This window comes from Sphaerodactylus townsendi, linkage group LG10 (genome assembly GCF_021028975.2).
Source record: "Sphaerodactylus townsendi isolate TG3544 linkage group LG10, MPM_Stown_v2.3, whole genome shotgun sequence".
NCBI classification, from domain to species: domain Eukaryota; kingdom Metazoa; phylum Chordata; class Lepidosauria; order Squamata; family Sphaerodactylidae; genus Sphaerodactylus; species Sphaerodactylus townsendi.
The window spans coordinates 982,806-1,010,076 of record NC_059434.1 but is presented as its reverse complement, the minus strand read 5'-3'; the positions used below and the strand labels follow the sequence as shown (position 1 = coordinate 1,010,076).

The window sequence follows — 27,271 nt, the reverse complement described above, 5'->3', positions numbered from 1 at the left end:
GACGTGGAGAGGGAAGAAGAGGGTTTCATCAATCTGAGAAGTGGTTCCCATCTTCGGCTCCAGTTTGTGGAAGGCCGCGGGGAGTAGGAACCGGCTGATCCACCGGGAGCCACCTCATCGGGACATGAGGATTTAGGGTGGCCCCGTAGGGAGCCGGACCCCTCTCTTCTCTATACACAGCATGAAGTGAAGGGAAGTAAGGACTACTTTCGAGTGGAACAGGAGCACTTCTCCTGTTTCCCAGTACCTGAAATGTTCGAATCCAGAATGCGGAAGGATTGGGTTAGTCTACCAGCCAGTAAGGGCTTGCCAGCTGTTGCAAAGAAGCTTTATGTTTTTCCAGAATACTTCAATGATATCCTACAGGCCCCACTGGTAGATGCCACCATGGTGAACCTCCAGAATGGGGGAGCGGTCTCCAAGGAAGGGGAGGGATCTCCACGAGACTCTTTAGACAAAAGATCTGACGCCGCCTCACGCCATGCACATGAGTGGTTGGCACACTCCATTAAGGCGATGATCCCCTCTTCCATAATGGCACGGGCCTCAGTAAACGCCTCATGGACATGTTACTCCCAGAACAAGTAGGCATTAAAGAGGAATTGGAACGCGTGTTAAAGGCCAACTCATTTATAGCCAATGCCCCCTTTGATGCCATGTCCTTCTCTTCCAAAGCCACGGCAGCCATGGTAGTGGCCAGACGAAACGCATGGCTCAGACCTTGGGTGGTCGACCCGCATTCCAAAATCGTCGTGACCGGATTTGACTTCCACGGCAAAATGCTGTTTGGCAAGGATCTAGACAAGATTTTGATTGAAGGGAAAGATAAGAGGAAATCTTTGCCCAAAACTGTCAAGGTCACTTCACCGCAACGATCTTCTAGAACCTCCTTTCATACACAGTGTACGCTCCCCAGATTCAACAAGGATAATAGACGGTCATCATGGGGCAAAAAACGACAATGGCAGAACAACCAGTCCTTTTGAGGAAGGTCTTCCTTTTGAACCTACGGCAGAGGGGGGAAGTTCCCCGCAGCGGACAAGCCCACCAGAACTTGACTATGCTACCCTTCCCATAGGCGGCCGCCTGTACCACTTTCGCAACGCGTGGTCAGGCAAACACATAGATGAATGGATGCAGGAGGTAGTATCTCAGGGCTACTCTATCGAGTTCGATCATTTCCCCCAAAACAGGTTCCTCTTGTCTCCTCTATCGAAGCATCCAGAGAAAGCCCGCAAAACTATAGAAGCGATTCAACACCTCATCACCATCGAAGCCATAGAACCGGTTCTGGAGAAGAAGAAGAAGCTGGGGGTTTACTCCCATTTCTTCATAGTTCCCAAGAGAAACGGAGACTGGCGTGCCATCCTGAATTTGCGTCACGTCAACCGTCACATCAGACTGCGCAAGTTCAGGATGGAAATGTTGAGAATTCAATTCGGATTAGCCACTGCTTCCCGAGTCTTCTCAAAAGTACTCCTTGCTCCAGTAATCTGGATCAGACAGCAAGGAATCCATTTGCATCCTTATCTGGACAATATCCTGATCAGATCTAGGTCCAGAGAGCAGGCACCGCAGGACGTCCAGACAGTCATATCAGTGCTCCAGAACCATGGATTTGTGATCAACATGCAGAAGAGTTCTCTAACACCGAAGGAGAAAATGGAGCACTTGGGAGCCGTGATTTCCACTTCCAACAATCATCTCTACCTAACCAACGAGAAGGTTTTGAAAATTCAGAGAACAGTGACGGCGGTGCAATGCAGCAAAACATACCAACTTCTTTAGCTGACCAGCCTTCTGGGCCTATTCGTAGCGACGTTCGACCTCCTGCAAGGGGGAGGATGCATGCACGCTCACTGCAACCATTTTTGAGACCATACCAGATGGACATCATACAGAAACAAGACCGCACACTGATCATCCCCAACCGCCTAAAGACGGACCTATTGTGGTGGACGAACAGGTACCATCTAATGCAGGGCAAAGTTTACCTTATGCCGAACCGACCACAGATTTTCACCGATGCCAATCTGGCAGGGTGGGGAGCCACCCTGGAAGAAAAGTTCGTGCAAGGAACTTGGTCACCAAAGGAATTGCAACTGCCCATCAATCTCTTAGAGGTCCAGGCGGTGTTCCTAGCTCTTCAGCACTTCCAGCTGGATGTCCACCAGCAAGATGTCTTGATAAGAACCGACAACATCGCCGCAAAGGCATATATAAACCACCAAGGAGGAGCCAGATCCTCCTGACTACACAGAGAGGCCCTCAAGATCCTGCACTGGGCCGAGAAGAATCTCTTGTCCCTCCAGGCGGAGCACGCGGACTGGTTAAGCAGGCAGAGAGTGCTAGACGCGGAGTGGATGCTGAACAGATCGGTCTTCCAGTTGGTGGTGCAGAGATTCGGACAGCCAATTCTGGACCTGTTTGCCACCGCGGAGAACAACCAAGTGACAGCATTCATATCTCGATTCAGGGTCAAGAAGGCTTACGATACGGACCCCCTAACAGCTCGGTGGCCACAGGGACTGCTCTATGCTTTCCCACCAATACCTATACTACCAAAGTTTCTCTGGAAGGTCATGGCAACTTGGGCCGACGTAATACTGATTGCCCCATTCTGGCCCAGACGCCTATGGTTTTCGGTAATTCAGGAAATGACAATCCTACCACCCTTTCATTTGCCTCAGAGACGGGATCTTCTCAGTCAGGGACCAGTTCATCATCCACGCCCCGAATGGTTCCGCTTGACCACGTGGCGGTTGAAAGGGATTCCTTGAAAGGGAAAGGATATTCGGATCAGGTGACGAACACCCTATTGGCATCAAGGAGACCAGCTACGATCCGAATATATAACACCACGTGGAAGACCTTTGTCACCTGGTCTAGGTCCAGGGGCATAGATCCCATAGCCCCACCACTGGCCTCGATTTTGGAGTTCCTGCAAAACGGATTTGAGAGGGGCCTGAAGAGTGCCACACTAAGAAGACAGGTGGCAGCTCTATCCACCGTTTGGCCCACCTTTCAGGATGTTCCGGCATCTCGTCACCCGGATGTCGTGCGTTTCATTCGTGGGGTGCGACAAATTCAACCGGTACCTATTCACAGATTCCCATCCTGGTGTCTCCACACTGTATTATCTGCACTTTCCAAAACTCCCTTCGAACCAGTGCAGACGATCCACCTCAAGTAGCTACATATGAAAATCCTGTTTCTTGTAGCAATCACTTCTGCCAGGAGAGTTTCAGAACTCAGGGCATTATCGGTTAACGCAAACCTATGTGTATTCCACCCGGACCGGGTCGTCCTAAGAACCGATCCTACATTCAAATCCAAGGCTAGTTTGGCTTTTCGCAACAGACAAGAAATTGTTAACCCTAGTTTCCATCCAAAACCATCTTGTCCGACGGAGAAATTATGGCACAATCTGGATGCCAGAAGGGCATTAAAAGCTTTCATCATCAGAACCGAAAGTATACGTAAGACAGACTGTCTCTTCATTAACGTGTCAAGTCCTAACCTGGGACACCAGATGTCCGTAGGCTCCATTAGTTCAACTATTAAAGCCTGCATCATCGAGGCCCACAAGGCCGTTAACATACCAATACCATCCAGTATCACAGCACATTCGGTTAGAAGTGCCGCTACAAACGCAGCCTTTAGGAAAAGCATTTCAGTAGAACGTATCTGCAAGGTGGCCATATGGTCCATGCCATCCACATTTGTAAAACATTATAAACTAAATCTTCAGACGATCCTCTGAAGATGCCAGCCACAGATGCAGGCGAAACGTCAGGAGAGAATGCTGCTGGAACACGGCCATACAGCCCGGAAACCACACAGCACCCAAATTATAAACTAAGCTCATGGATGGCTGCCGAAACAGCATTTGGCAGACGAGTACTGGAACACATTTTGGATGATCATGCCTAACCCTCCGATTTTGGAGGACACTGCTCTAGGAAGTCCCAATCCAAGATGGCTTACGCCTCCAGGAGAACGGACCATTGGAAACTTACTGGGAAGGGTCCTTGTAAGGAACCTGAAAGGACTAGAATCAAAGTAACTTGAAAAGTTCTTTATTCTTAAACTTCCATGATGCACAATACACGGAATGCGGACTCTGACCCTTTCCCGCCAAACTGCTGCTTTTACGAGCGTTTCTGCCCCCTCCCACAGCCCAGAAAACAACCTTCCCCAAAATCCAAACCCAGTTCTCACACAAACAGAAAGTAATACTTCACACACATATGATAAGCATAGACAGCAAGGTTACTGATAACAGTCCTCCCGGGCACGTAGCCCAGTCCAAAGAATGCTACCAAGGCCGTGACTGAGGAGCAGAGAACAGAATCACCCCACAACCTTACACTCCGGCTCCCCAAAGAAAACTCCCTCCCCTCCAGGCGTATGAGGAAAGGACCTGTGAAATGCAGAAATTAAAGAGGGGGCATCTATATTTTCAACGTAAATCCATTGATTATGACCAGAAGGGTATCCCACCCAGGAAACTAAATATTGCAAACATTTGCGGGAGTAACGGGAGTCCAGGATGGCAACAATCTACCTAAGTAGTGCTTGTGACCCGTCAATAATGAAATCCACCGGGTGGGGAGTGCCTCCGATGGAGTCGGCTGCCAAACATCCGGTATCTGGAGCCACGGCTTGGAAGTAAGCTAGAATGAAACACAGGATAGATATGTTACTTAATCCAGTTGGTTAAAATCCAATTGGGCAGTTACATTATTGATTACTTGGGTGATCTGAAAAGGTCCTATAAATTTCTTGCCAAGCTTGGAATATTTATGCACATCTCTGAGGTTTTTCGTGGATAAGTAAACCCAAGCCCCAACTTGCAAAGGGAATTCGGAGCGATGTTTGTCTGCTTGCATCTTCTGCGCCTCTTGCGCTTGAGCAAGCGAGGATGAAACCGATTTCCATCCCTCCACCAGGGAACGTATCCATTCACCAAACTCAGGAGGGTGTAAAGCCTGATCTGGGATAAGAAGTAGGGGAGGGAAGGAGCGTCCCGACACTACCTCAAACGGAGTTTTATTAGTGCTACTGTGAACTGCATTATTATAGGCATATTCAGCAAATGGTAGTAATTCGAACCAATTGTCCTGGTGATACCGTGTTTCCCCGAATATAAGACAGTGTCTTATATTAATTTTTGCTCCCAAAGATGTGCTATGTCTTATTTTCAGGGGATGTCTTATTTTTCCTCCATCTGTTCCACAGGGTGTTCTGTTCGTCGGGCATGCTTCCAAACAAAAACTTTGCTACGTCTTACTTTCGGGGGATGCCTTTTATTTCGCACTTCAGCAAAACCTCTACCATGTCTTATTTTTCGGGGATGTCTTATATTAGGGGAAACAGGGTAGTTTGTATAACAACGTAGATACTGTTCCAGTGTTCTGTTGGTCCGTTCCGACTGGCCGTCGCTTTGCACGTGGTACGGGGCAGCGACTGCTGAGGTGATTCCCAACAGCTCCAGGAACGCCTTCCAAAATTTTGACACGAATTGGGGGCCGCTGTCGGAAATTACTTTCTCCGGAGAAGAATGCAAACGGTAGATATGCTGAATGAACAACCTGGCTAACTTGGGAGCTGAAGGAATGGTGGGGCACGGGATGAAGTGCGCGTGCTTAGAGAAAAGATCCACGACCACCCATAAAACCGTGTTCCCATGGCTTTCTGGGAGATCCGTAATGAAATCCATGGAGATTATTTGCCATGGTTTAGAAGCTGCTGGAATGGGCTGCAACAACCCATGAGGTTTGCCAGGGATGGGTTTGGCTTCAGCACAAGTAGGACAGCCCTTGATGTATGCCTCAATACCTTTGCGCATGGTGCGCCACCAAAATTGTCGTCGAAGCAGGTGCAAAGTTTTTAAAAAGCCAAAGTGCCCTGCTTGCCTGGTATCATGGCCAGCGTGTAGGACCTGTTTTCGTAACGTCGGTGGGACGTACCAACATTCACCCCTTCTCCAAAACCCCCCCTTAAGCTGCAGGGGAGGATCCGATTCATCCTTCGGGACGTCGCAGCGTCCCTCCTCCTCCAAGAGATGTAAGAAGGGCGAGACGACGTCAGGAACGAGCGTAGCAGGGGGTGGGTGGGTGGGTGGGAACGGCCTGTGTCTGTGATCGGGTAACTGCCAATCCCAACTGCGAAGGGGAAAGGATGGTGTGGGGAATAGCTCGGAGGGAAGTATCTGCCCCCTTGGGCAGGCGGGAGAGCGCGTCCACCAGTCTATTAGTTTTGCCCGGGAAAAAATGCACTGAGAATGAGAATCTGGAGAAGAAGTCAGCCCATCGTAACTGTTTGGCGGACATTTTAAGGGGAGTGGAAAGGACTGCCAAATTCTTATGATCCGACCAAACTTGGAAGGGATGGGTAGCCCCCTCCAGCCAATGCCGCCAAGTACTGAGAGCCTCCTTGATAGCAGCCGTTTCCTTGTCACCCACGGTCCAGTTCATCTCAGGACTGGAGAGTTTCTTGGATAAGTAAGCACACGGAACCAGTTTATCATCTTTATTTTTCTGCAAAAGGGCAGCCCCCAGCGCTTTGTCCGAGGCGTCCACATGCACAATGAATGGCAGGGAGGGATCCGGGTGTTTTAACACAGGTTCGGTAGTGAAAGCTGCTTTGAGTTTCTGAAAGGAGTCCTGACAAGCAGGAGACCAAAGGAGGGATGCTCCTGGTTTGGAGGCTAGCGGTCCCTTGCCTTTAATGTCACGAGGAGTAGAGTCTGTGAGGGTGCTTAAACGCATGGCTTAGCAAACTGAGGGATAAAAGTCCCTGTAGAGAATTAGCAAATCCCAGAAAAGATTGCAGTTCTGCAGGGAATTGGTGAGGATGGAGCCAATTCACTCTGGCAGCAAAGCACTTTGGCTGGATCCATTTCCAACCCCTCTGGTGAGATTCGATAACCAAGATAATCCATGGAGGTCTGATGAAAGGCACATTTAGACAACTTTACGTAGAGGGAGTTATCGAGGAGACCTTGCAACCCGGCTCGGACTAAGCGAATGTGATCCTCTTCTGTTTGCGAATAAATCAGAACATCTTCCAAATAAACGACTACGCCTTTAAACAGGAATTCTTGTAGTACCTCATTGATGAGAGACATGAAAGCCCCGGGGGCCCCAGATAGCCCGAAAGGCATTACAAGATATTCATATTGTCCAAATTTAGTGTTAAAAGCCGTTAAATGTTCGAAGCCCTCTGCGATGCGTACTCTGTAGTAGGCTTCACGTAGATCAAGTTTGGTAAAAATCCGACCCGTTCCCAAAGCATCCAGGAGGTCCTTAATCAGGGGCAAGGGGTACTTATTGGAAAGAGAGACGACATTTAACCCTCTATAGTCCATGCATAACCTAAGTGTACCATCCTTCTTTTTGACGAAAAGCACGTGGGCGGCGTAGGTACTTTTTGTAGCCCGCCGAATAAATCCTCGAGCTTCGTTTTTATCCAGAAAAGCACGAAGCCCCTTCTCCTCGGTGGGGCTCATTCGATATATTCTACCCTTGGGGAGCTGAGCTCCTGGTACTAACAGGATTTTACAGTCCGTATCTCAATGGGGGGGGGGGTAGTTGATTACATTCCTGTTCTTCGAATACTTTAGACAAGTCCCAATAGACTCTGGGAATACTCTCTAATTCAGGACTGGGGGAGACGTCGAGAGCCACGGGGTGAGGGCAACTGGGGGAATCTTGAGAGTCCTCTGGCAGCTCCCCTTCGTGCATATGGTCTCCGCAAGGAGGGTCTGTGAAGCGGACGATACGTTGGCCCCATTGTATGGTTGGTTCGTGAGCTAATAACCATGGCATACGCAAGACTATGGGATGTTTGGCGACGGGCGCTAGGATGAAGCTACGTCTTTCCCTTATGCATCGCGGAGTCGACCTCCCTTTGGGTGTGAAGGGCTTTTAAACTTTCCTTCTGGCGTTGGAGGTCGATCCTGGACTGTTCCATCACCTTATCCTGGACTGTGAGATCGCGAAGGAACTGTTGGTGGAGGACGTCCTTCTCTCGCGCCAGTTCATCTTCAAATTTCTGGCGTTGCTGCTTACGTTCCCTTTCAAGGGCTTCACGTTCCGTCTCAAGGGCTTCACGCTCTGTCTCAAGGGCTTCACGTTCTTGCTCCCAATCGCGTTTGGCCACCTCGAGAGCCTCAAGTTGTTCGGTCCAACGGAACAGATCCGGTTCGGGGGGCTGATCCAAATCTCCTGCTGGAAAGGCGGCAGCCCCTCGAGGTTCATCTGAGTCTGGCGGGTCCCGATCACGGGTATCCTCTGCAAATGAGAGTTGGACTCGGGATCCTTGTGTTAAATCCACGATGCCTTTGGATGCGTCCCCAGTCGCAGGCAGGACAAAATCCATAGAATCTCGGGGAGCCGATACATGAGTCCCCTTCGGGCGCGCCCCGGTGCTCTGCCATTGGTGTTCAAGCGGAGGTTAATCGAGGTAATGGTCCAGAAATTTCTCCAGAGATCCCTGGGTGTCACCATGAATGGTCGATAAGCCAATTTCTTCGGTGACCGTCCACATCACCGGTTTGTAATCCACAAGTTGGCAGGTGGTGATGTGCTGCTCTGGAGGGGCACGATCCATCGACACCCCGCCACCTGGATCATAAAACTCCTGACGAACCTCTAGACGTTCGGCAGACACCGTGCATCTGGCCCCCAGGGCAGCCTCGTCCACTTGCTCTTGCAGTTGAAGGAAGGCCATGCTTCGGCTGAGCCGAGGCTTGGAGAGGGTCACTAGGGAGATGGATTCTGCTGGCTCTGCCTCAGCGAACGCCGGGAGAGAGGGGACGAAGCCCTCTTTGGGGGCTATCGCACCCTCCTCATATTCCGCATTCAGTGGACCCCGGAATCCCAATCTCTGCATGCTGGAAGACATCAGAGATCAACAGGAACGGATGGTGTAGCGAACTAGATGCCACGTTCAATCCGAAAAAATAATGAGAGTCCGCATAATGTAAGGAACCTGAAAGGACTAGAATCAAAGTAACTTGAAAAGTTCTTTATTCTTAAACTTCCATGATGCACAATACACGGAATGCGGACTCTGACCCTTTCCCGCCAAACTGCTGCTTTTACGAGCGTTTCTGCCCCCTCCCACAGCCCAGAAAACAACCTTCCCCAAAATCCAAACCCAGTTCTCACACAAACAGAAAGTAATACTTCACACGCATATGATAAGCATAGACAGCAAGGTTACTGATAACAGTCCTCCCGGGCACGTAGCCCAGTCCAGGGAATGCTACCAAGGCCGTGACTGAGGAGCAGAGAACAGACATCACCCCACAACCTTACAGTCCTTCTCCTGGGGGATAGTAAGCCATCTTGGCCCTCCCATGGCATATGATCAAGATGTGTTCCTTTACTTCATATCAATGCTATCAGTTGTAAATACATTCAAATGGGGTAGGAAATTTAAAGGGATAGTTTTCCATTCCTTCCTGTTACATGTTTTTTCCTTTCCTGTTTGACGGATTTGATTGTTTGTCGTTAATGTTAAATGTTATATAGAGTTTTTTTGGATTTATATCCCCCCCTTTCTCTCCTGCAGGAGACTCAAAGGGGCTGACAATCTCCTTGCCCTTCCCCCCTCGCAACAAACACCCTGTGAAGTAGGTGGGGCTGAGAGAGCTCCGAGAAGCTGTGACTAGCCCAGCTGGCGTGTGTGGGAGTGTATAGGCTAATCTGAATTCCCCAGATAAGCCTCCACAGCTCAGGTGGCAGAGCTGGGAATCAAACCCGGTTCCTCCAGATTAGATACACGAGCTCTTAACCTCCTACGCCACTGCTGCTCCATATAGCTTGGTTAGTTGAAAATACTGGCTCAGAACGGAAGGCAACGACCAGACAGGAAATTAAAACAACAACTTCCTGCCTCCCAGAGACTGGGGTGCAAAACCACCCAATCCAAGATGGCTTACTATCCCCCAGGAGAAGGACCCTTCCCAGTAAGTATCCAATGGTCTGGTCTTGGTCCTGTAGTGGCAGAGGGTCATTACCACACCCAGAGCTTCCCACTTCAATATATCTATCTGGAAAATGTATAGTCCAGGAGAAATGTAGGTCCAGGAGACCTACTTGAGGGCATTTACAACTGAAAAAATAAAACAAACCTTTAAAACCCAAATTCACTTCACTGGTTACAAGACTGCCACTGTGCATATAACATAAAGTGGTTTGTTTTCAGTGCAGGTAGGTCTGGCCTCTCAATTGAAAATAATTGCCCTTTAAAGGGTAAATGATAAATCATAGAGTTGGCAGAGACCACAAGGGCCATCAAATCCAACCCCCTACCCTGCAGGAACACACAATCAAAGCATCCCTGACATATGAGGAACAGAGAAATAGATCAAATAGGAAAGGAGGAGGAGCAGGTCCATGACTTAAATCCTCTAAGCCAGACTGAGAGCATCTGGGTAAAAATAAAAGGGGAGAGAAACAACACTGAACTAATTGTGGTGGTCTTTAATAGACCCCCATGACAGTCTTAAGAGATGGATGAGGCATTCTTGGAACAGATGACCAAACTTGTGCAAAGAAGAGAAATAGTAGTAATGGGAGATTTCAATTATCCGGATATTTGCTGGGAGTCAAACTCTTCCATGACAGTCAGGTCCAACAAATTTCTTACTTGCCTTGCAGACAATTTCATGGTCGAAAAGGTGGAAGAAGCAACAAGGGGAACGGCTATTTTAGATCTGCTCCTAACCAATAATGATGACCTGATTTGTGAAGTAGAAGTGGTAGGATCCTTAGGTGGGAGTGATCATATTCTCCTGGAGTTTGTTATACGGTGGAAAGGGAATGCTAAGTGTAGTCATAAACTCATTCTAGATTTTAAGAAAGCAGATTTCAATAAGCTTAGGAATCTACTGGGTAAAATCCCGTGGTCAAAAATACTAAAAGAGAAAGGAGTGCATGATGGCTGGGAGTTTCTTAAAAGTGACATATTGAGGGTACAATTTTAAACAGTTCCAATGAAGAGGAAAAATGGGAGGGCGTCTCAGGAAACCAGGATGGCTGTCTAAAGAACTTTCAACTGAGCTAAGATTTAAAAAGGAGATGTACAAGAAATGGAAGAGGGCGGAAATCACCAGAGGAATTCAAACAAATAAGCAGGATGTGTAGAGAGAAAGTCAGAAAAGCAAAAGCTCTCAATGAGCTGATGCTTGCCAGAGAGGTTAAAAACAGCAAAAAGGCTTTTTTTTGTTATGTCTGTAGCAAAATGAAGAAAAATGATAGGATAGAGTCACTACATGGAGGGGATGGCAAAATACTAACCGGGGACAGAGAAAAGGCAGAACTACTCAACACCTCCTTTGCCTTAGTCTTTTCCCAAAAAGGAAACACTGCACATCCAGGAGAAAAAGAAACAGAAGATACAGTAGGAGAAATTCAGCACAAAATAAATAAAGAGTTAATGCAGGAATACCTAGGTACTTTAAACAAATTCAAATCTCCAGGTCCTGACGAACTACATCCCAGGGTAGTAAAAGAACTGGCAGAAGTAATCTCAGAACCACTTGCTATAATCTTTGAGAACTCCTGGAGAACAGGAGAAGTCCCAGTGGACTGGAGGAGGGCTAATGTTATCCCCATCTTCAAAAAGGAGAAAAAGGAGGACCCTAATAATTATCATCCAGTCAGTCTGACATCAATACCAGGGAAGATTCTGGAGCAGATCATTAGACAGACGGTCTGCCAGCACTTAAAAGGGAATACTGTGATCACAAAAAGTCAGCATGGGTTTCTGAAAAACAAGTCATGCCAGACCAATATTATTTATTTTATTTTTTTGATAAAGTGATGAGCTTGGTAGACCAAGGGAATGCTGTGGACGTAGCATACCTGGATTTTAGTAAAGCTTTTGACAAGGTGCCCCATAGTATTCTTACAAGTAAGCTAGTGAAATGTGGACTAGACAATGCTACTATTAGATGGATTTCTAATTGGTTGTCTGATCGAACTCAAAGGGTGCTAATTAATGGTTCATCTTCGTCTTGGAAAGAAGTGATTAGTGGGGTGCCACAGGGTTCTGTCCTGGGCCCAACGCTATTCAATATTTTTTATCAACAACTTGGATAATGGAATAGAGCAGGGGTAGGGAACCTGCGGCTCTCCAGATGTTCAATTGGCCATGCTGGTAGGGGCTGATGGGAATTGTAGTTCCTGAACATCTGGAGAGCCGCAGGTTCCCTACCCCTGGAATAGAGGGCATGCTAATAAAATTTGCAGATGACACCAAATTAGGAGGGGTAGCTAATACCCTAGAGGACAGAGTCAGAATTCAAAATGGCCTAGACCGATTAGACAGCTGGGCCAAAACAAACAAAATGAGTTTCAACAGAGATAAATGTAAGATACTACACTTAGGCAGAAAAAATGAAATGCACAGATATAGGATGGATGACACCTGGCTTGACAACACTACATGTAAAAGAGATCTTGGAGTCTTAGTAGACCATAAACTAAATATGAGTCAGCAGTGTGATGCGGTGGCCAAGAAACCCAATGCGATTCTGGGTTGTGTCAATAGGAGTATTGATTAGAGTATTGATTAGAGAGCTGGGCCAAAACAAAGAAAATTAATTTCAACAGAGATAAATGTACTAAGAATAAATTAGAAATTAACTGTGAGAAAACCAAAGTGATGGTTTACCCTACCAGACCTAAAAGCCACACATGGAAATTAAACAGAAAAAGTTTGGACCTAGTCTCACTCTACAAATCTCTAGGTGTTGCATCAAGACACAGAACTGCTCACATCAAATATATTATTGTAAATGCGTCCAAAATTCTGGCGCAATTAGAAGCTATTACTGGGATAGAGGCAGTCATCACACCCCGGCTGCCATTAAACAATTTAAGGCAAAATCATTGGTGCAACTATCCCATTAACCATCACTGGCTCCCTTTGTAATCTTTAACATCCCCAATCTAGATTTCTGAGGTCTATCCTACAGCTCCCAAATAACATCTTGAATACTGCACTGTGCATAGAGACTGGACTAATATCAGTCCAGGCAAAACTATGGACACTCTCTATACTATATTGGCTTAGTTTATGCTATTGCCAGAGGGGCCTTACTAGATATGTCTTGTCTGACACATTTATTCCCCAGTGGCTTAAGAGTAATACTACAGAAACTGTCTTACGATGGACTTTCCCAACAGCTAATCTCAAGTATGAACTACTATAGATCTTATTAAACTCAGAATTATAGATGTCAAGAGGCAACATGACCTCAGTAAACTTAAAAATCCAATTTTCAGTAAAATAACTCTTATTAAACCCTCAATAATGCCATATCTCATTTCTTTGTCTAATTCTAACCATTGAAGTGCCTTTAGCCTACTAAAGTGCCTTTAGCCCTTTCGCCTGCCTACATTGAGGGGATTTAAAACAAAGTACCAATTGAGGGCAAAATTTGCACTTATCAAATAGGAGGCGTTGAAAATACAGAACATATTCTATTTGGTGAGACATATTACGATGAGATACGTAGGATGCTTCATACCTATGACTAGGCAAACGCCTTTTTGGCAAATAAGGAAAAGACCAAAATATTGTTATCAGATACAAATAAGCAACTAATGTATTTTGTTGCTAAATTTGCCTATATCTTTAGCAAAATCCGGAAGGTTTGACAGAGCTCCAGCGGTTGTGCCAGTTAATTTTCTCTTATTATTAGCTGGACACTATCTTTACTATTTTGTGTTCATATCCTGAATTCTCTAATGCTTTTTATGTGTATTTTATTATCTGTTTCAATCTGTATTTGTATTATTTTAACCCTTTGTATTTTGCTGGTCAATGACCGTAAATAAATCATACACCAATGGTACTAGGACTCCCAGATCCCTTTCACGGGTAGTGTTGTCAAGCCACGTGTCACCCATAATATAACTCTGCATTTCATTTTTTTCTGCCTAATTGTAGAATCTTACATTTCTCTGTTGAAATTCATTTTGTTAGTTTTGGTCCAGCTCTCTAATCTGTCCAGATCATTTTGCCCTCCAGGCCATTAGCTACCCCTCCTAATTTGGTATGATGAGCCATCAACCCCCTTGAGAAGCAGGAGTAGGATATTGTTGCTTCAGTGTGATTCTGAGGTATTGGGCTGTAGACCCCTGATGGAAATGATGTTTACGTGAAAGGCAGAGATAGGTGAACTTGGCATCCTGCTCTGGAGTCTGGGAAGGGGATGTTGCAGTTTCTTGGATTTTGATCAGAGAGCTCCTCCCGCTCCTCCAGACCCTCCTCTTGGTTGTCTTTGCCATTCCTTCTGTTGCCAAGCCCAGCCTTGCCTCAGGAGCCATGGGAAGTCGTGCGTCGCGTAGAGACAACTTCAGTTTGGTTACGGAGAGGTTTCACTGGCAGGGCTCCCACTGGACATTGGAGTTCCAAGGAATGCAGAGAGCGATGTGAAGGTGCAGATGCATCTGGCAGTTCAACAGTAATGTCATAAAGCATAGTGAATGCCCATGGTAGCCATCGTGTGCTTTGAATTATTCTTAATGCAGCATGTACAGCTGAATGGGCCTCTCTCCAGCGACTGGTCCTTGCTTTCATTCATAAAGTAAAGGTCTTGTGGCTCTTTCTTACAAGCAGATGTGTTTGTGTTGGCACATGTGGGATGAATTGTAACTTCTGAAGACTGCAAAACACAACAAAACAGCACCAAAATGCCATCACATATATTGATTTGGGAATGTTGCTGGGATGACCCACTTTCTTTTGCTGTTCTACTGGAGGAGGCGGACATCTTTTCTGGGTGTTTCCTAACCGGAACTCAGGGAGGCAGGACTAATTAAAGATGTCACTTCCTATGGTTCATGTGGGTGTCACCATTAGTCCCCAGTATTATTCCTGCCTCAGCAGAAGGAGCAGCACTCTGTTCAAGCTCTTCTCCAGAGTTCCCTCTTCTCATTGTTCTACCTTTTGTCAGTGAGCCTTCAGTGTTTGTCCCTGTGAGTCTTCCTCTTCTTCTGTGTTACTTGTGGGGCTGTCTTGGGGGTCTTCTGGTGTCCGTCCACCCCTACCCCCCCTTTCCCCTCCACCTTGCCGCCTAGCTCAGACGCTGGAAATGGCGTCTGATCGCTTCTTCCCCGAGAGGGAGGTTTTCTCCTGGTCGTCCGCTGAAAGGACCAGGGCAGCCAACAAGGCTCGACTCCCGTCCCAGGGAGCAAGTGAACCACTGCCCCTATGAAAAATGGCGGGAAAAGCCCAGGAGCCGGCACCGAAGAAGAGGACGCCGCCAAGAGGACGCCGCAGGCAGTGGGACCACTAAAAAGGCATGAAAAAAGACAGCAGGCGCCAGCGGCCCCTGCTGGCCAGAGGAGGCCACAACACAGCCGCAAACCTCATAGAACCCGGGAGAGGTTTCTCCTGGCTCCAAATTACTGCGCAGGACTGAGGAGAGACCTCAGAGCCCTGCAACGGCAGCATGCAACGGCAGCAAGCAACGGCAGCGCCTCGGAAAGGGACGCAGAGGATGTCGTGATGGAGGACAACAACATCTGCTGCTTCTGAATCAGCCTTCTCAGTCAGGCAAGATTGCGCAGGAGGGAGGGGCGTCAGCGGCCATTGGAAACCCTGTTGATCCTCTCTTACCAGGAGGCTGGCAACAAGCCTCTGCACAAGAACTAGTTAACCTTTTCAAGAAATCCATGAGAGAGGAGATTAGGTCCTAACACAGGAAATATCACAGACATGGTAGGACACCCTCCATCTCCCTTTCCCCCTCTCCTCCCAGGTCTTCCCGTGGCAGTATCCTTTGCAGGGATCCCTTGGCCTTCCCGGGGGAGGAGGGAATCAGTGAGGGAGAATGTGTGGACTCAGACCACTTTTCTGAGCCAGAGGAAGGGACCTCAGAGCCAGTAGAACAAACCCCAAGGTTTTTCAAAATTGAGAGCAGTTCTCTTCTCATTGCCAAAGCTATCTCTGCTCTAGATTTAAAGGACTCTGATTATGCCGTAGACCCTGCAACACCATCTTCATCCGCCAGCAAACCCATTAAAGGATGTCCTAAGGGGGACAAGAAAATATTCCTATAAGAGGAACTCAACAAGGACTTTCTTCCACTGCCTGAATATTTTGAACGATGTGCAAGGAAAGAATGGGACAATCCCTCTGCAAGCAAAGGTCTCCCCTCTAGCTTCAAAAAGCTATATGCAGCCCCTGATTATATCTAAAATATGCTAGTTACCCCGCTAGTCGACGCCCCAGTGGCAGCGCTCCAATCTGGTGGCTTAGTCTCTAAAGACGGCGATGGCAACATCAAAGATCCCTTATATAAACACATGGATGTGGTCCTTAAAAGGCTCCATGAGGTCCTAGCCATGGCCTTTAAGATCTTGGCATCCTCGGCCGCCATGGCAAGGGCAGGCATAGTCTGGCTGCACAAACTTCTAGACATGATTCCTGCTTCGCAAAACGGCATTATGGAAGGGGTGAAACGTATCCTACCAACAGTTTCCTTTCTAGCAGATTCCAACTTCGATGCCTTCCTGGCTGTTGCCCGCGCCATCACCATGGCATCAGTTCCGAGGCGCCTCGCCTGGCTTTGCTCCTGGCAAGCGGACTATCACACAAAACATCTAGTAGCAGGTTTCTTCCCAAGAGCAATATGAATTCGTCCCAAAGGATGGAACACCTGGGAGCGGTCATTGACACTACCCAAAACGCTCTTTTCATTTCAGCAGACAAGATTACCAAGATCAAGACCTCGATAAATCTCATCATCATCGCCAAGAAGTCCTCTTTATTACATCTGGTCAGCATCCTGGGGATCATGGTATCAGTATTTGACATGCTTCAGTGGGGCAGACTGCATGCCCGGCCTCTTCAAATGTTCCTCCGCCCATATCAGCACCAAATAATGAGGAAGGAGGATCACCACCTGTCCCTTTTAGCTCACCTCAAATCCAGCCTCAGATGGTGGACCATCCAACTCAACCTGTCCAGAGGGAAGGGCTACCTCCATCTAAATTGTATAGAGGTCTTAACGGATGCCAGTCTCAGTGGATGGGAAGTCACAGCAAAGGACCAGTTCATTCAAGGCCAGTGGTCCAAGGAGGAGTCCATATTCCCCATCAATGTCTTGGAAATCAAAGCCATCTCATTGGCTCTACAGCACTTCCTCCCACTGATCAAGAACTCCCACGTACTTGTTCGTACAGACAATGTTTCGGCCAAGGCATATTTGAACAATCAAGGAGGGTCCAGATCTTCTCGTCTACATTAGGAAGCGATGACTATTCTATCCTGGTCAGAACGTCATCTGCTATCAGTGACAGCAGAGCACATACAGGGACGCCTCAACATCTCGGCGGACTGGCTGAGCCACAAGACCATAGAGAAGGTGGAATGGCAACTCCACCTATCCATATTCCAGACGATCGTCCAACGATTCGGCCAATCACTGGTGGACCTGTTCACCTCCGCGACCAACTGTCAGACTGTGAACTTCATGTCAAGGTTCCACCACCCAGAGGCAATGCGGGTGGACCCCCTCACGACACCCTGGCCCAAGGGCCTTCTATATGCATTCCCTCTGACACCGATCTTACCCAAGGTCCTTTGGAAGATATTGTCAGAAAAGGCCCTAGTGATTTTGGTGGCACCCTTCTGGCCACGTCGTCCATGGCTTTCTTCCATTCTAGACCTTGCAACATCGACGGGTCTCACACTTCCGACACCTCAGGACATTCTAATCCAGGGCCCCATTTCCCATTCCAAACCCCAGTGATTTCAGCTAACCACTTGGCTGTTGAACGGAGATTGTTAAGGAGGAAGGGCTACTCGGATCAGGTAACCACCACTTTCTTAACTTCACGCAGGAAGTCCACCAACAACGTATACTATTGTTTGTGGAAAATTTTCTCTAGCTGGTGCAGGAGGAAATCAGTCAACCCTGAATGGCCCGACATACCTCAAATCTTGAACTTCCTACAGGAAGGATTTGATCAAGGGCTACGCAGCTCAACTCTTAGGAGACAGGTGGCGGCCCTTTCCACTGTCTGCACTCACGTTCAGGACATTCCCATTTCGCGCCATCCTAATGTCATTCGTTTTCTGAAAGGAGTCACTCAGCTTCAACCACCGACAGTTCATCGGTTCCCGACGTTACGACTACACCTAGTGCTGTCAGCCCTCACTAAATCCCCATTCTAACCGGTTCAAACAATTCATCTCAAATGGCTCCGGATGTAAACTCCGTTTTTACTTGCCAATACTTCCGCAAGACGTGTCTCTGAGCTGCACGCCTTATCAATCATCAAGGATCGCTGTAATTTCCACAAAGATCAAGTGGTGCTCAAGCTAGATCCCACCTTCATTCCCAAAGTGCGTTCCTTGTTTCACATCAATCAAGCCCTTCGGGGATGAGGCGGCCTATCAATCCAACAGATAGATAGATAGATAGATAGATAGATAGATAGATAGATAGATAGATAGATAGATAGATAGATAGATAGATAGATAGATAGATAGATAGATAGATAGATAGATAGATAGATAGATAGATAGATCATGGTACCCAATTTCTGCCCCAATCCTTCCCATCTGAAGGAAAGACTTTGGCACAACCTGGAAGTGCGTAGGTCCTTAAAGGCCTTCCTCATACAAACAGAATCCATTCGGAAGTCCGACAGCATGTTCATCAATGTCTCTCAACCTAACATGGGTCATCAAATGTCCAAAGCGAATATCAGTCGCACCATCAAGACACGCATCATTGAAGCCTACAAAGCTTCCGACCAACCATACCACAGGGGATAGTGGCCCACTCTACACGCAGCGCTACAGCAAATGCAGCATTTAGGAACCAAGCCTTGGTATCAGACATTTGCAGAGCAGCCATGTGGTCATCAGTTTCTTCCTTTGTGAGACATTACAAATTGCACTCCACAGCAGCCTCCAAGGTCATTTTTGGCAGGAGGGTGTTGGAACATATTATTGGAGACAGATCCTGACCCACCCGTTTGGGACATTGCTCTGGGAAGTCCCAGAAAAGATGTCCGCCTCCTCCAGTAGAACGGTCCATTGGTTACTCACCGTGAAGGGTCCTTCTTGGCCCTCCCGGGATCATCATTAGCCTCCAATTCTTCCTCACTCTCCTGCCACACAACATATCGGACCAAGTATACCTTACATGGTCATCTTTTGATCAACTCTTGATCACCTAGGATCTTATCCCAATTAGATTGCCTTGACCTAGCTACCAAGGTTATAGTTCTTGTTACGTTGTCTTATCGTTGTTACTTCCTGTTCTTGTTCACTTCCCATGTTTTTCTTGGAGAAGTACCTTACTGCTTTGACAGGTGTCTACTGAGGACTAAGGGTGACGCCCACACGGACCACAGGAAGTGACATCTTTAATTAGCCTTGCCTCCCTGCGTTCCGGTTAGGAACCACCCAGAAAAGATGTCCACCTCTCCCTCCAGTAGAAGGACCCTTCACGGTGAGTAACCAATGGACTGTTGTGCAGGAGTTAAGCCAATGGCCCTTAACTTTTAATTTACTATCGCCCAGTGCATAATATTATAATCGAACCCTCTCCTTTATTAAAAAATTATATACAACCCTTTACCACCAACCACAACTCAAGGTTGCTTATAAAAAACCTGGTTCACATCTAACAGTTACTGTCAAATTGACAAGAAATGCACAACTTTCCCTCAGGATGAATGTCCTTGTGCTTAACCCCAAAATGTCCATCTTTTTTTAAAAAAATGACCATGTGTTTCTTATGGAGGGTTGATATCATTTGTGATCTCTGCACCTCCATGAACTAAGAGTTCCCTATGCCCAGAGCTGCCACAGAAATGAGTGGGCCCGTGCCATGACTAGAACTAAGCAGGTTCCCTAGATTTCGAGCAAGCTTGTTTGGGCAGTATCCATAGGCCGCTCTTCCTTTATGTAGATAAAGCAATCCATTTAATAAGTAATTAAAATATGTCAGTTGTGATTCAGAAGGTATCCATGTAGCTGAAATAGAGACTTATATACTAGATGGTCTTGTGTTAATGAAAATGTGGTGCTGTCCATTCTCAGACTTTGATGAAGCCAGGTATTTAATGTTTGGAAAATATGACTGCATATTGGTTGGATGTTCTTTCATTATGGATACAATGGGGACCACACTGCATTGGTAAATACAGCAAGGCCTGATAAGATGTGTGAGCACATTCAGGTTTTTAAAAAATATGCTGAGTCTTTGCAGGCTGCATAGAGTGATCTTATGGGCTTGATCAGGGAGGTTGTGGATCCACCACAGAAAGATCTGTCAAAACAACAGGTGGTTGTTTTGTATGCGGGAGGCTGGCTGCACTGTTGGACTCGCTGGTGTGATTGGTTGTGAAAAAATGTCATGATGGCAGCTTTGTGCAGATAGGCAACCCCCCCCCCCCCATGTTTAGCTTTATAGGGAAGTCTGCTCCCCAGAGGGCCCTGAAGGACTGGCAGTGTTTTCTTAGTGCACACTGATAGCTGGAGAGGAGCCCTGGTGCTTGTTTGGAGTCCTCCTGTCTCTTGGTGCCAGATGCAAGCAACGAGGGAGCCTGGTTGCTTTTTAGTCCTTCTGACCAGGACTGGGGCTCAGCTGCTTGACTCGTCCAGCCTTGCGGTGCTTGTGTGAAGGCCAATGAAACAGTCTTGTGCAGACTCAACCCGCTGGGCCATCTTCCCCACTACTGTTGCCTCCAGCTGATAGGCAGTGGCTTTCCAGCAGATCTGGGACTTTCGAAACTCCTCCTACCTTTGACCTTTTACCTGGACATGTCAGAGTTTGAAGCAGAGGTCTTGCACATCTGCTTGGAGGGGGAAACAGCTCAGGGATTCCAAAGGGCTGAGGTGTTCCTACACATTATGTAACAAGATGGCACCTGTGTGGCATTTTGCCTCTGACCTGGTGGATACTGGCTTGCAAGATCAAATAGGGAGTTCATGGGCTGATGAACATTCCTGGTTGTTGATGAATTTGTCTGCATTTATCGTGGCCTGGCTTGTTTTAATGTCATTGGCCTGTTATTCAATGGTTGAATTTTAATGGCTTTGTTTTCAGTGGGGATGTTTTCATGATTTTGTATTATTATCTTAGCTATAGACATTCTCAAGTAGAGATGCTCTGAAGAGATGGCAAATGCATTATTTTCTGAATACCTATGTAGTTCTCACAGAGGGATCCCTTTGGGGAACCCTGAGAGGTTCTGCAGTGGCAGCCAGGCACATAACAAGTGGACATAAAGTTGCAACTCAAGAACAGCACTCCAGACAGGGGAACCTTCTTTATCAGGGCATATTTATGGTAGGTGCACATGACACACGGAATTCAGATGCCCTTTCCTTATTGACTGTTCATTCCTGTTTGCTGTGTGCTGCATGGTTAAGGCTGGGTGCAGAAACTTCAGTGGCGTGGTCATCATAATACAGCTTTCCTCAGCTGGTTGGCTGTCACAGGTGGAGAAAGGCGGGGGTGCTGGTTTGGCATGAATATATGTATACAGCCTAAAAGAAGAGAAAAGGGAACCAACTTTTTAAAAAGTTCCTCTCTGATTGGCTGGAGGGAATTCTGACCTTTCTGTAGCTAGTCATAAGAGAGGCTATTTCTAAGCCTGTGCTGACTTCTTAGACTGGCTGAAATGTGACCTGCAAACCTTTGGCTTTAGAAAGAGTTCCTGAAAGGGAGACTCTGTTGTTTGTAGCCCTATCAGAAACCAACCACCTGTTCTGTTCCTTTCCTTTCCTCCAGCATCATGGCCTCGGACTTAGAAAGCAGCCTTACGTCCATCGACTGGCTCCCGCAGCTCACCCTTCGAGCCACAATTGAGAAACTCGGGGGTGCCTCACAGTCAGGCCCCCCTGGGGCTGCCCGCAAGTGCCCTCCTGGCTCACCCACTGATCCAAATGCCACCCTGAGCAAGGACGATGCCGCCATCCACCAGGATGGGAAGCCGCGCTACAGCTATGCCACTCTCATCACGTATGCGATCAATTCTTCGCCTGCCAAGAAGATGACCCTCAGTGAGATCTATCGCTGGATTTGTGACAATTTCCCCTATTACAAGAATGCTGGAATTGGCTGGAAGGTGAGAGTGCCAAAGTCTGGACCATGGCCACCTGGTCCTTGCAAGGACCTGTTCAGGTGTAATGCAAGGCACAGGAATTGTTCAACAATACTACTATTGTTATACCACCCATGGATGCAGAGCTTTACAAAGTGGTATAAGAAACACATTAACTCCTGTTAAGAATGTACCTTCTAATTTTTGACAGTGCCTCTATTCACATCTGCCAGTCTGTCCTGACTTTATGCACTTGAAGCTCTTCCTGGATTGACAGGAGCTTCAAATCCATATGCCCAGTCACAGCCCTAAATGCTTCTGTTCCTGTCTGCAGTAGGCTGAGGTAATGCTGTGCCCTGGGAAAGGCGTGCAGCAGTCCTGGCCGTGGGTCTGCGGCTGTCCAGGAGTGCCAGAAACAGTGCTGTCAGCACCCATTTTTCTCCTTCTCCCTCTTGCAGGGTAAAAGGGGCATTGAGCTTCCTCCAAAGCCTTCTGATGTCGTTCTGGAGTTAAAGTTGTAGGATTGTTGTTCCCAGCCTGACTTATAGTTCCCCCCCCCCCCACTTTCTCCCCTGCATTGATGCCATTATTGTTGGATAGCCCACATCTAAAAGATTCAGATTAAGCCATTAACGTTTATAAAGCCCTACAACAATTCAAGTCTCAATCTGAGACTTTCCTAATCATAAATATGCCTCTATTGAGCCAGCCCTTGATTTAATCTCAAAAGCACCATGTTAGCATGTCTGCAGCAAGCTGTGTGTAGTTCAGCACATGTCATGATGCTGACATCAGGTTGCTGCTTCACATGGAGGGAGGGGGGAATGCCAGCTGAAACCCCTGAGTGGCCTCATTGCGGGGAGAAGTGTGGGAGTGAGTCTCAGTGGGTGCAGATGCAGAGCGGCCCTTTCCCCTGGCTTAGGCTGCCAAGTGTTCCTCCAGCAGCAAGGGCTCGTCTCTCCCCTGCTCTCAGGAACGGTGTGGTGCAAATGCAGCAGCCCCCCCCCCCCCCCATGGTGGCAGAGGTGCTGGCTCTGGATCCAACCACTCAGATTTCCTTGCAGGCAACGGCTCTTCAAGTTTAGACTCCTTTGTTGGGAGGAGGGAGGTTCCTCTTGCCTGCTAACTCCTCTGCTGCAGGAGAGCTCACCCTCCTCCACTTGACCAGGTCAGCACATGGGTGGGAACTCTGGCCAGGGGGAATCAGCAGGGGGGAACTGACCTTTGCCCAATCCTTTGTCTTGCTAAACAGCAGCTGAGCCCCCAAATATGTGATTTATTGTTGAGGAATAAGAATTTTAAATTAATAGACTTTTAAAATAATAAACTCCTAGACTTTTTGCCAGGATAGTACTTTATGCCAGGGTCTCTGACAAATAGCTCATGTGACCTCTGGTAGCTTGCCAGCCACTGTAGAGCAGCTCCGGGACCCTCTGCAAGACCCAAGAAAAAAACCACAAAAATGTCTTTCAGGCTTTTTTTTACCTTTTATTTCATGGGATTTTTCTCTGTGCTTGATAGCTTCATTTGTGGTGTCTTGTTTCTAGGATAGAGCAAAATTTGGTAAAATTCTGGTGGAAGGGGGAGTAGTAGTTTGGGATATTTCTCATTACTCAGAAGTAGCGCTCTTTAAAGATGTAATTGGCGTTTTACACATAAACCTCCTTTTATTTGAGTATGTATAATTATATAATTTCCCCCTTTTCTTCTTAGAACTCCATTCGTCACAATTTGTCTCTGAATAAATGTTTTCGGAAAGTTCCACGTCCACGGGATGACCCTGGAAAGGTGAGGGAGTCACGCTGGGGCTGACGAGTCTATTCAAAAGAACTGGCAATGTTGTGTGATGAGAACAAAAATAAAGCTATATTGGTGTATCAAAGAAAAATGCAACATCAAACCAAAGAACATCTAACTAAGAACAAAGCTAAAGTTCTGAAATATTTTTTTTTCGATTTATAAACCGCTCCATCCCCAAGTGTACCCATAAATGGCAAGCACGTGTGCATGCACTGACAAAGTGGACATGTGACCATGAAACGGGTGTATACCTGGGAACCTATCTCTGAACATATAAGGCCTTGAGATTCATACAGCTATGGTGCCTGGCCTGGCACATGGTTGCATTTTTCTTTGATTGTGAATTGATCTGCTGATTGCTGCATGCTTGTCTATTACATGCAGTGATTCTCTTATTGTTTGCACTTTAGATCAGGGGTCCCCAAACTACAGCCCGGGGGCCAAATGTGGCCCCCTGAAGGCATATATCCGGCCCGCCAGGCATGGCAGCGATGGCTCCATTCATGTGCAGTGGGGGCTCGAGGGAGAGGAGGAACTGGCCCCCAACGGCTGTTGATTGCAGTTACATGATGGCACCCCCAAATCTCCATGCATTTTCTGACCCAGAGTTGGAAACCTTACATGTGCCAATGCCTGCTCCGCCCTTCCCTCTCGGCTACTCCATGTGTTGCTCTCAGGCTTTCTGTTCCGCCTCACTCCCATTGGCATCAGCCAGGCTGGCGAATCGCTCGCTGGCTGCTAGGGAGGAAAGAACCCAGGAAGATACCTGATCCTGGGTTAGATGGAATGCTTCATTGGGAAAGTTCTGCTTTTTTTTACAGGGGAAGGTATTCCACAGCCTCCCCAACAATATTTGGAGCCCACCCTGTACTTGACATACTTTGGTCACTGTTCTAAAAATAGACCATGACAGAAAGGCTGAAAGGTGAAATCAAACATTTCACAATCCTTTGTGCATAAGAATTTGTTCATAGTTTTTTTTAGTCCTGCCCTCCAACAGTCTGAGGGACAGTGGACTGTCCCCCTGTTTAAAAAGTTTGGGGACCCCTGCTTTAGATGGATCATTCATACTTTAGATTGATTAAACTTGCACATCATTGCATTTGGTAATACTTGTTTGTGGCCATTGTGTGGTAGGTTTTGAAATTTGTGAGTGAGCCAAACCCTCAGTCCTACGTTTGGCAAAAGTGAACCATCAAAATAAAAATGCCAGCAGCTATCATCCTCCTGCTCAGGGTTGGAAAACTCTTTTTAAGATGCCATGCAGGTTTGTGGAAAGGTGAAAGCTGGTTTTTACTGCTGGCACAGGGAAAAAGAAAGCACTGGTTCTTTGTTTCTTTGCATCTGTAACTGCGTGCATTTGAAGAAGCTATGGGGAAGGCAGAGGGAGGCCGTCCCCCAGACTGTATCATGCACTCATGGCCTCAGAGGTGGCCTTCCAAAAGACAAAACAGCATCTTCTTTGAGACTTTGCTGAGTTTCTGCAGGGAGGCATATTCCATTTCACACTTTTGCTCTGGCACTTTTTCTTGCCCAGCCTGTTCTGCAATCAGAGATGCCTTTTAAAGAATGCATTAAAGTGGCAAAGAGGAGGAACTAGTTGCATGCAGCTGGCCAGGGGATTCTCGTCCCCATGCGCTCGAGTATCCTGGGTTCTTTTGTTACAGCTCTCATGAAGGGAAGAATTGCTTTTTTACTCCACTCATTAATGAAAATCTTCTTTCTAGGGTTCTTATTGGACAATAGATACCTGTCCTGACATCTCCCGGAAGAGGCGGCACCCACCAGATGATGATGTGAGTGAGGCTCCTCCCCCAATCAGTATGGGCCGGAGGAATGGGCCAACTTTCTTCCAAAATACATTGCTAGGACTATGTCTATGACTCAGTTCCACACAGGCAAAGAAAAAAAATCATAGTATGTGACACTGAGAGTAGAGTTCAGCTTTCTGAGAATCTTTGCTCTCAGGCTTAAACTTAAAAAAATTCTGTCCATAGGCATTGGCTGCTGAAATTTTACAACACAGAGGAGAAGCTGAACAGGACAGCAGTCAGGGAGGGGCAGGGTTCCAAGGCCTCCTCTGTCCTTCCTCATGATGAGCTGAATCACAACTAATTGGAAAACATTGATTTAAAAAGGATCGGTGAACAAAGCAAATTTGCTTACTTTCCATGATTTTTTAAAATTTCCTTTTAAATGCATGTGCGTTGGTTAATTGCCACCTAGTTACCTTATAGCAGTGATGGCGAACCTTTTTGAGACTGAGTGCCCAAATTGCAACCCAAAACCCACTTATTTATTGCGAAGCGCCAACACGGCAATTTAACCTGATACTGAGGTTTTAGTTTAGAAGAGACGGTTGGCTCCAAGGCACGCGTTACTCGGGAGTAAGCTTGGTGATTGTCGGTGGTTTTGCTTTGAACCAACCGTGCAACTCTTTAAACTCCCCATCACAAAATAGAAGTAAAAAGGCAGTCAAGGAAGGCAATCCTAAGCAAGAATGCTGTGTGAGGGGTGGGATAACTTCAGAAAAACTAAATTGGTGGAGCAGCCATCTGATCTGCGGTTTTTCCTTCATGTGTCATCACAGCACTTGACTTCCCACAAAAATGCAATAGGAACAGAAAAATGAAAGCAGTTAAAGCAAAGACCTTGGTGTGCTTTTTAAAAAATCCTAAATTCATCTCGGTTCCTCTTCCCTAGCCTTGATCTGCCCAGGCGATCGGCAAAAAACTTGGGTCTGAGCATTTTCCCGGTGTTTGAAAAGGCACATATTTTGTTTGTTCAACCCCTCACGCAGCAGCAGCCTGTCTGCTCCAGCCTCCAGCAGGTCCTGTGTGCACCTGCCGCTCTGCCCTGCACTGCTCCAGTGCCTCTGCCCCACCCGCTCGAGCAGGGGCCAGCCTGCTATAGCCTCCAGCAAGTCCTGCACGCACCACTCTGCACCTCTCTATCATCTCCACCACCTCTGCTCCCCCTCAGGCAACAGCCACCTGGAGCACAGGTACCAGGCCTGCCAGCTGAGTCCTCCCTGCTCACTGCAGTGCACGCACATCGAGGCCAGTGGCCCAGGCCAACTTAGATGTGTGTGTGTGGGGGGGGTGTGATTTCCCCCCACATGATGAACTGCGCATGCGTGCCCACAGAGAGGGCTCTGAGTGCCACCTCTGGCACCCGTGCCATAGGTTCGCCACCACTGCCTTATGGCAACGTTATGAATTAAGGACCTCCAAAATGTCCTATCATTCATTGTTTTGTTCAGGACTCCAGCGAACTGAGGGCTGGAGGCTTCCTTGATGGACTCCGTCCATCTCATGTTGGGCGGTTTTCCTTCTGCCTTCAACTTTTTCTAACATTTTTATCTTTTCCATTGA

At 47.2% G+C, this 27,271-nt stretch overlaps 1 protein-coding gene across 3 annotated transcripts in view; it reads left to right on the top strand.

Moving 5' to 3' along the window:
• Positions 1 to 27,271, top strand: part of FOXJ2 (forkhead box J2) — a 106,564-nt gene that overhangs the window by 47,196 nt on the left and 32,097 nt on the right. For all 3 annotated transcript variants that reach the window (XM_048509976.1, XM_048509975.1, XM_048509973.1), the window contains 3 exons: positions 21,785 to 22,121; positions 23,811 to 23,885; positions 25,625 to 25,693. In XM_048509976.1, the coding sequence (XP_048365933.1) occupies positions 21,789 to 22,121; positions 23,811 to 23,885; positions 25,625 to 25,693 (477 nt within the window). In that variant the 5' untranslated portion in view covers positions 21,785 to 21,788. The remainder of the gene's footprint in view (positions 1 to 21,784; positions 22,122 to 23,810; positions 23,886 to 25,624; positions 25,694 to 27,271) is intronic.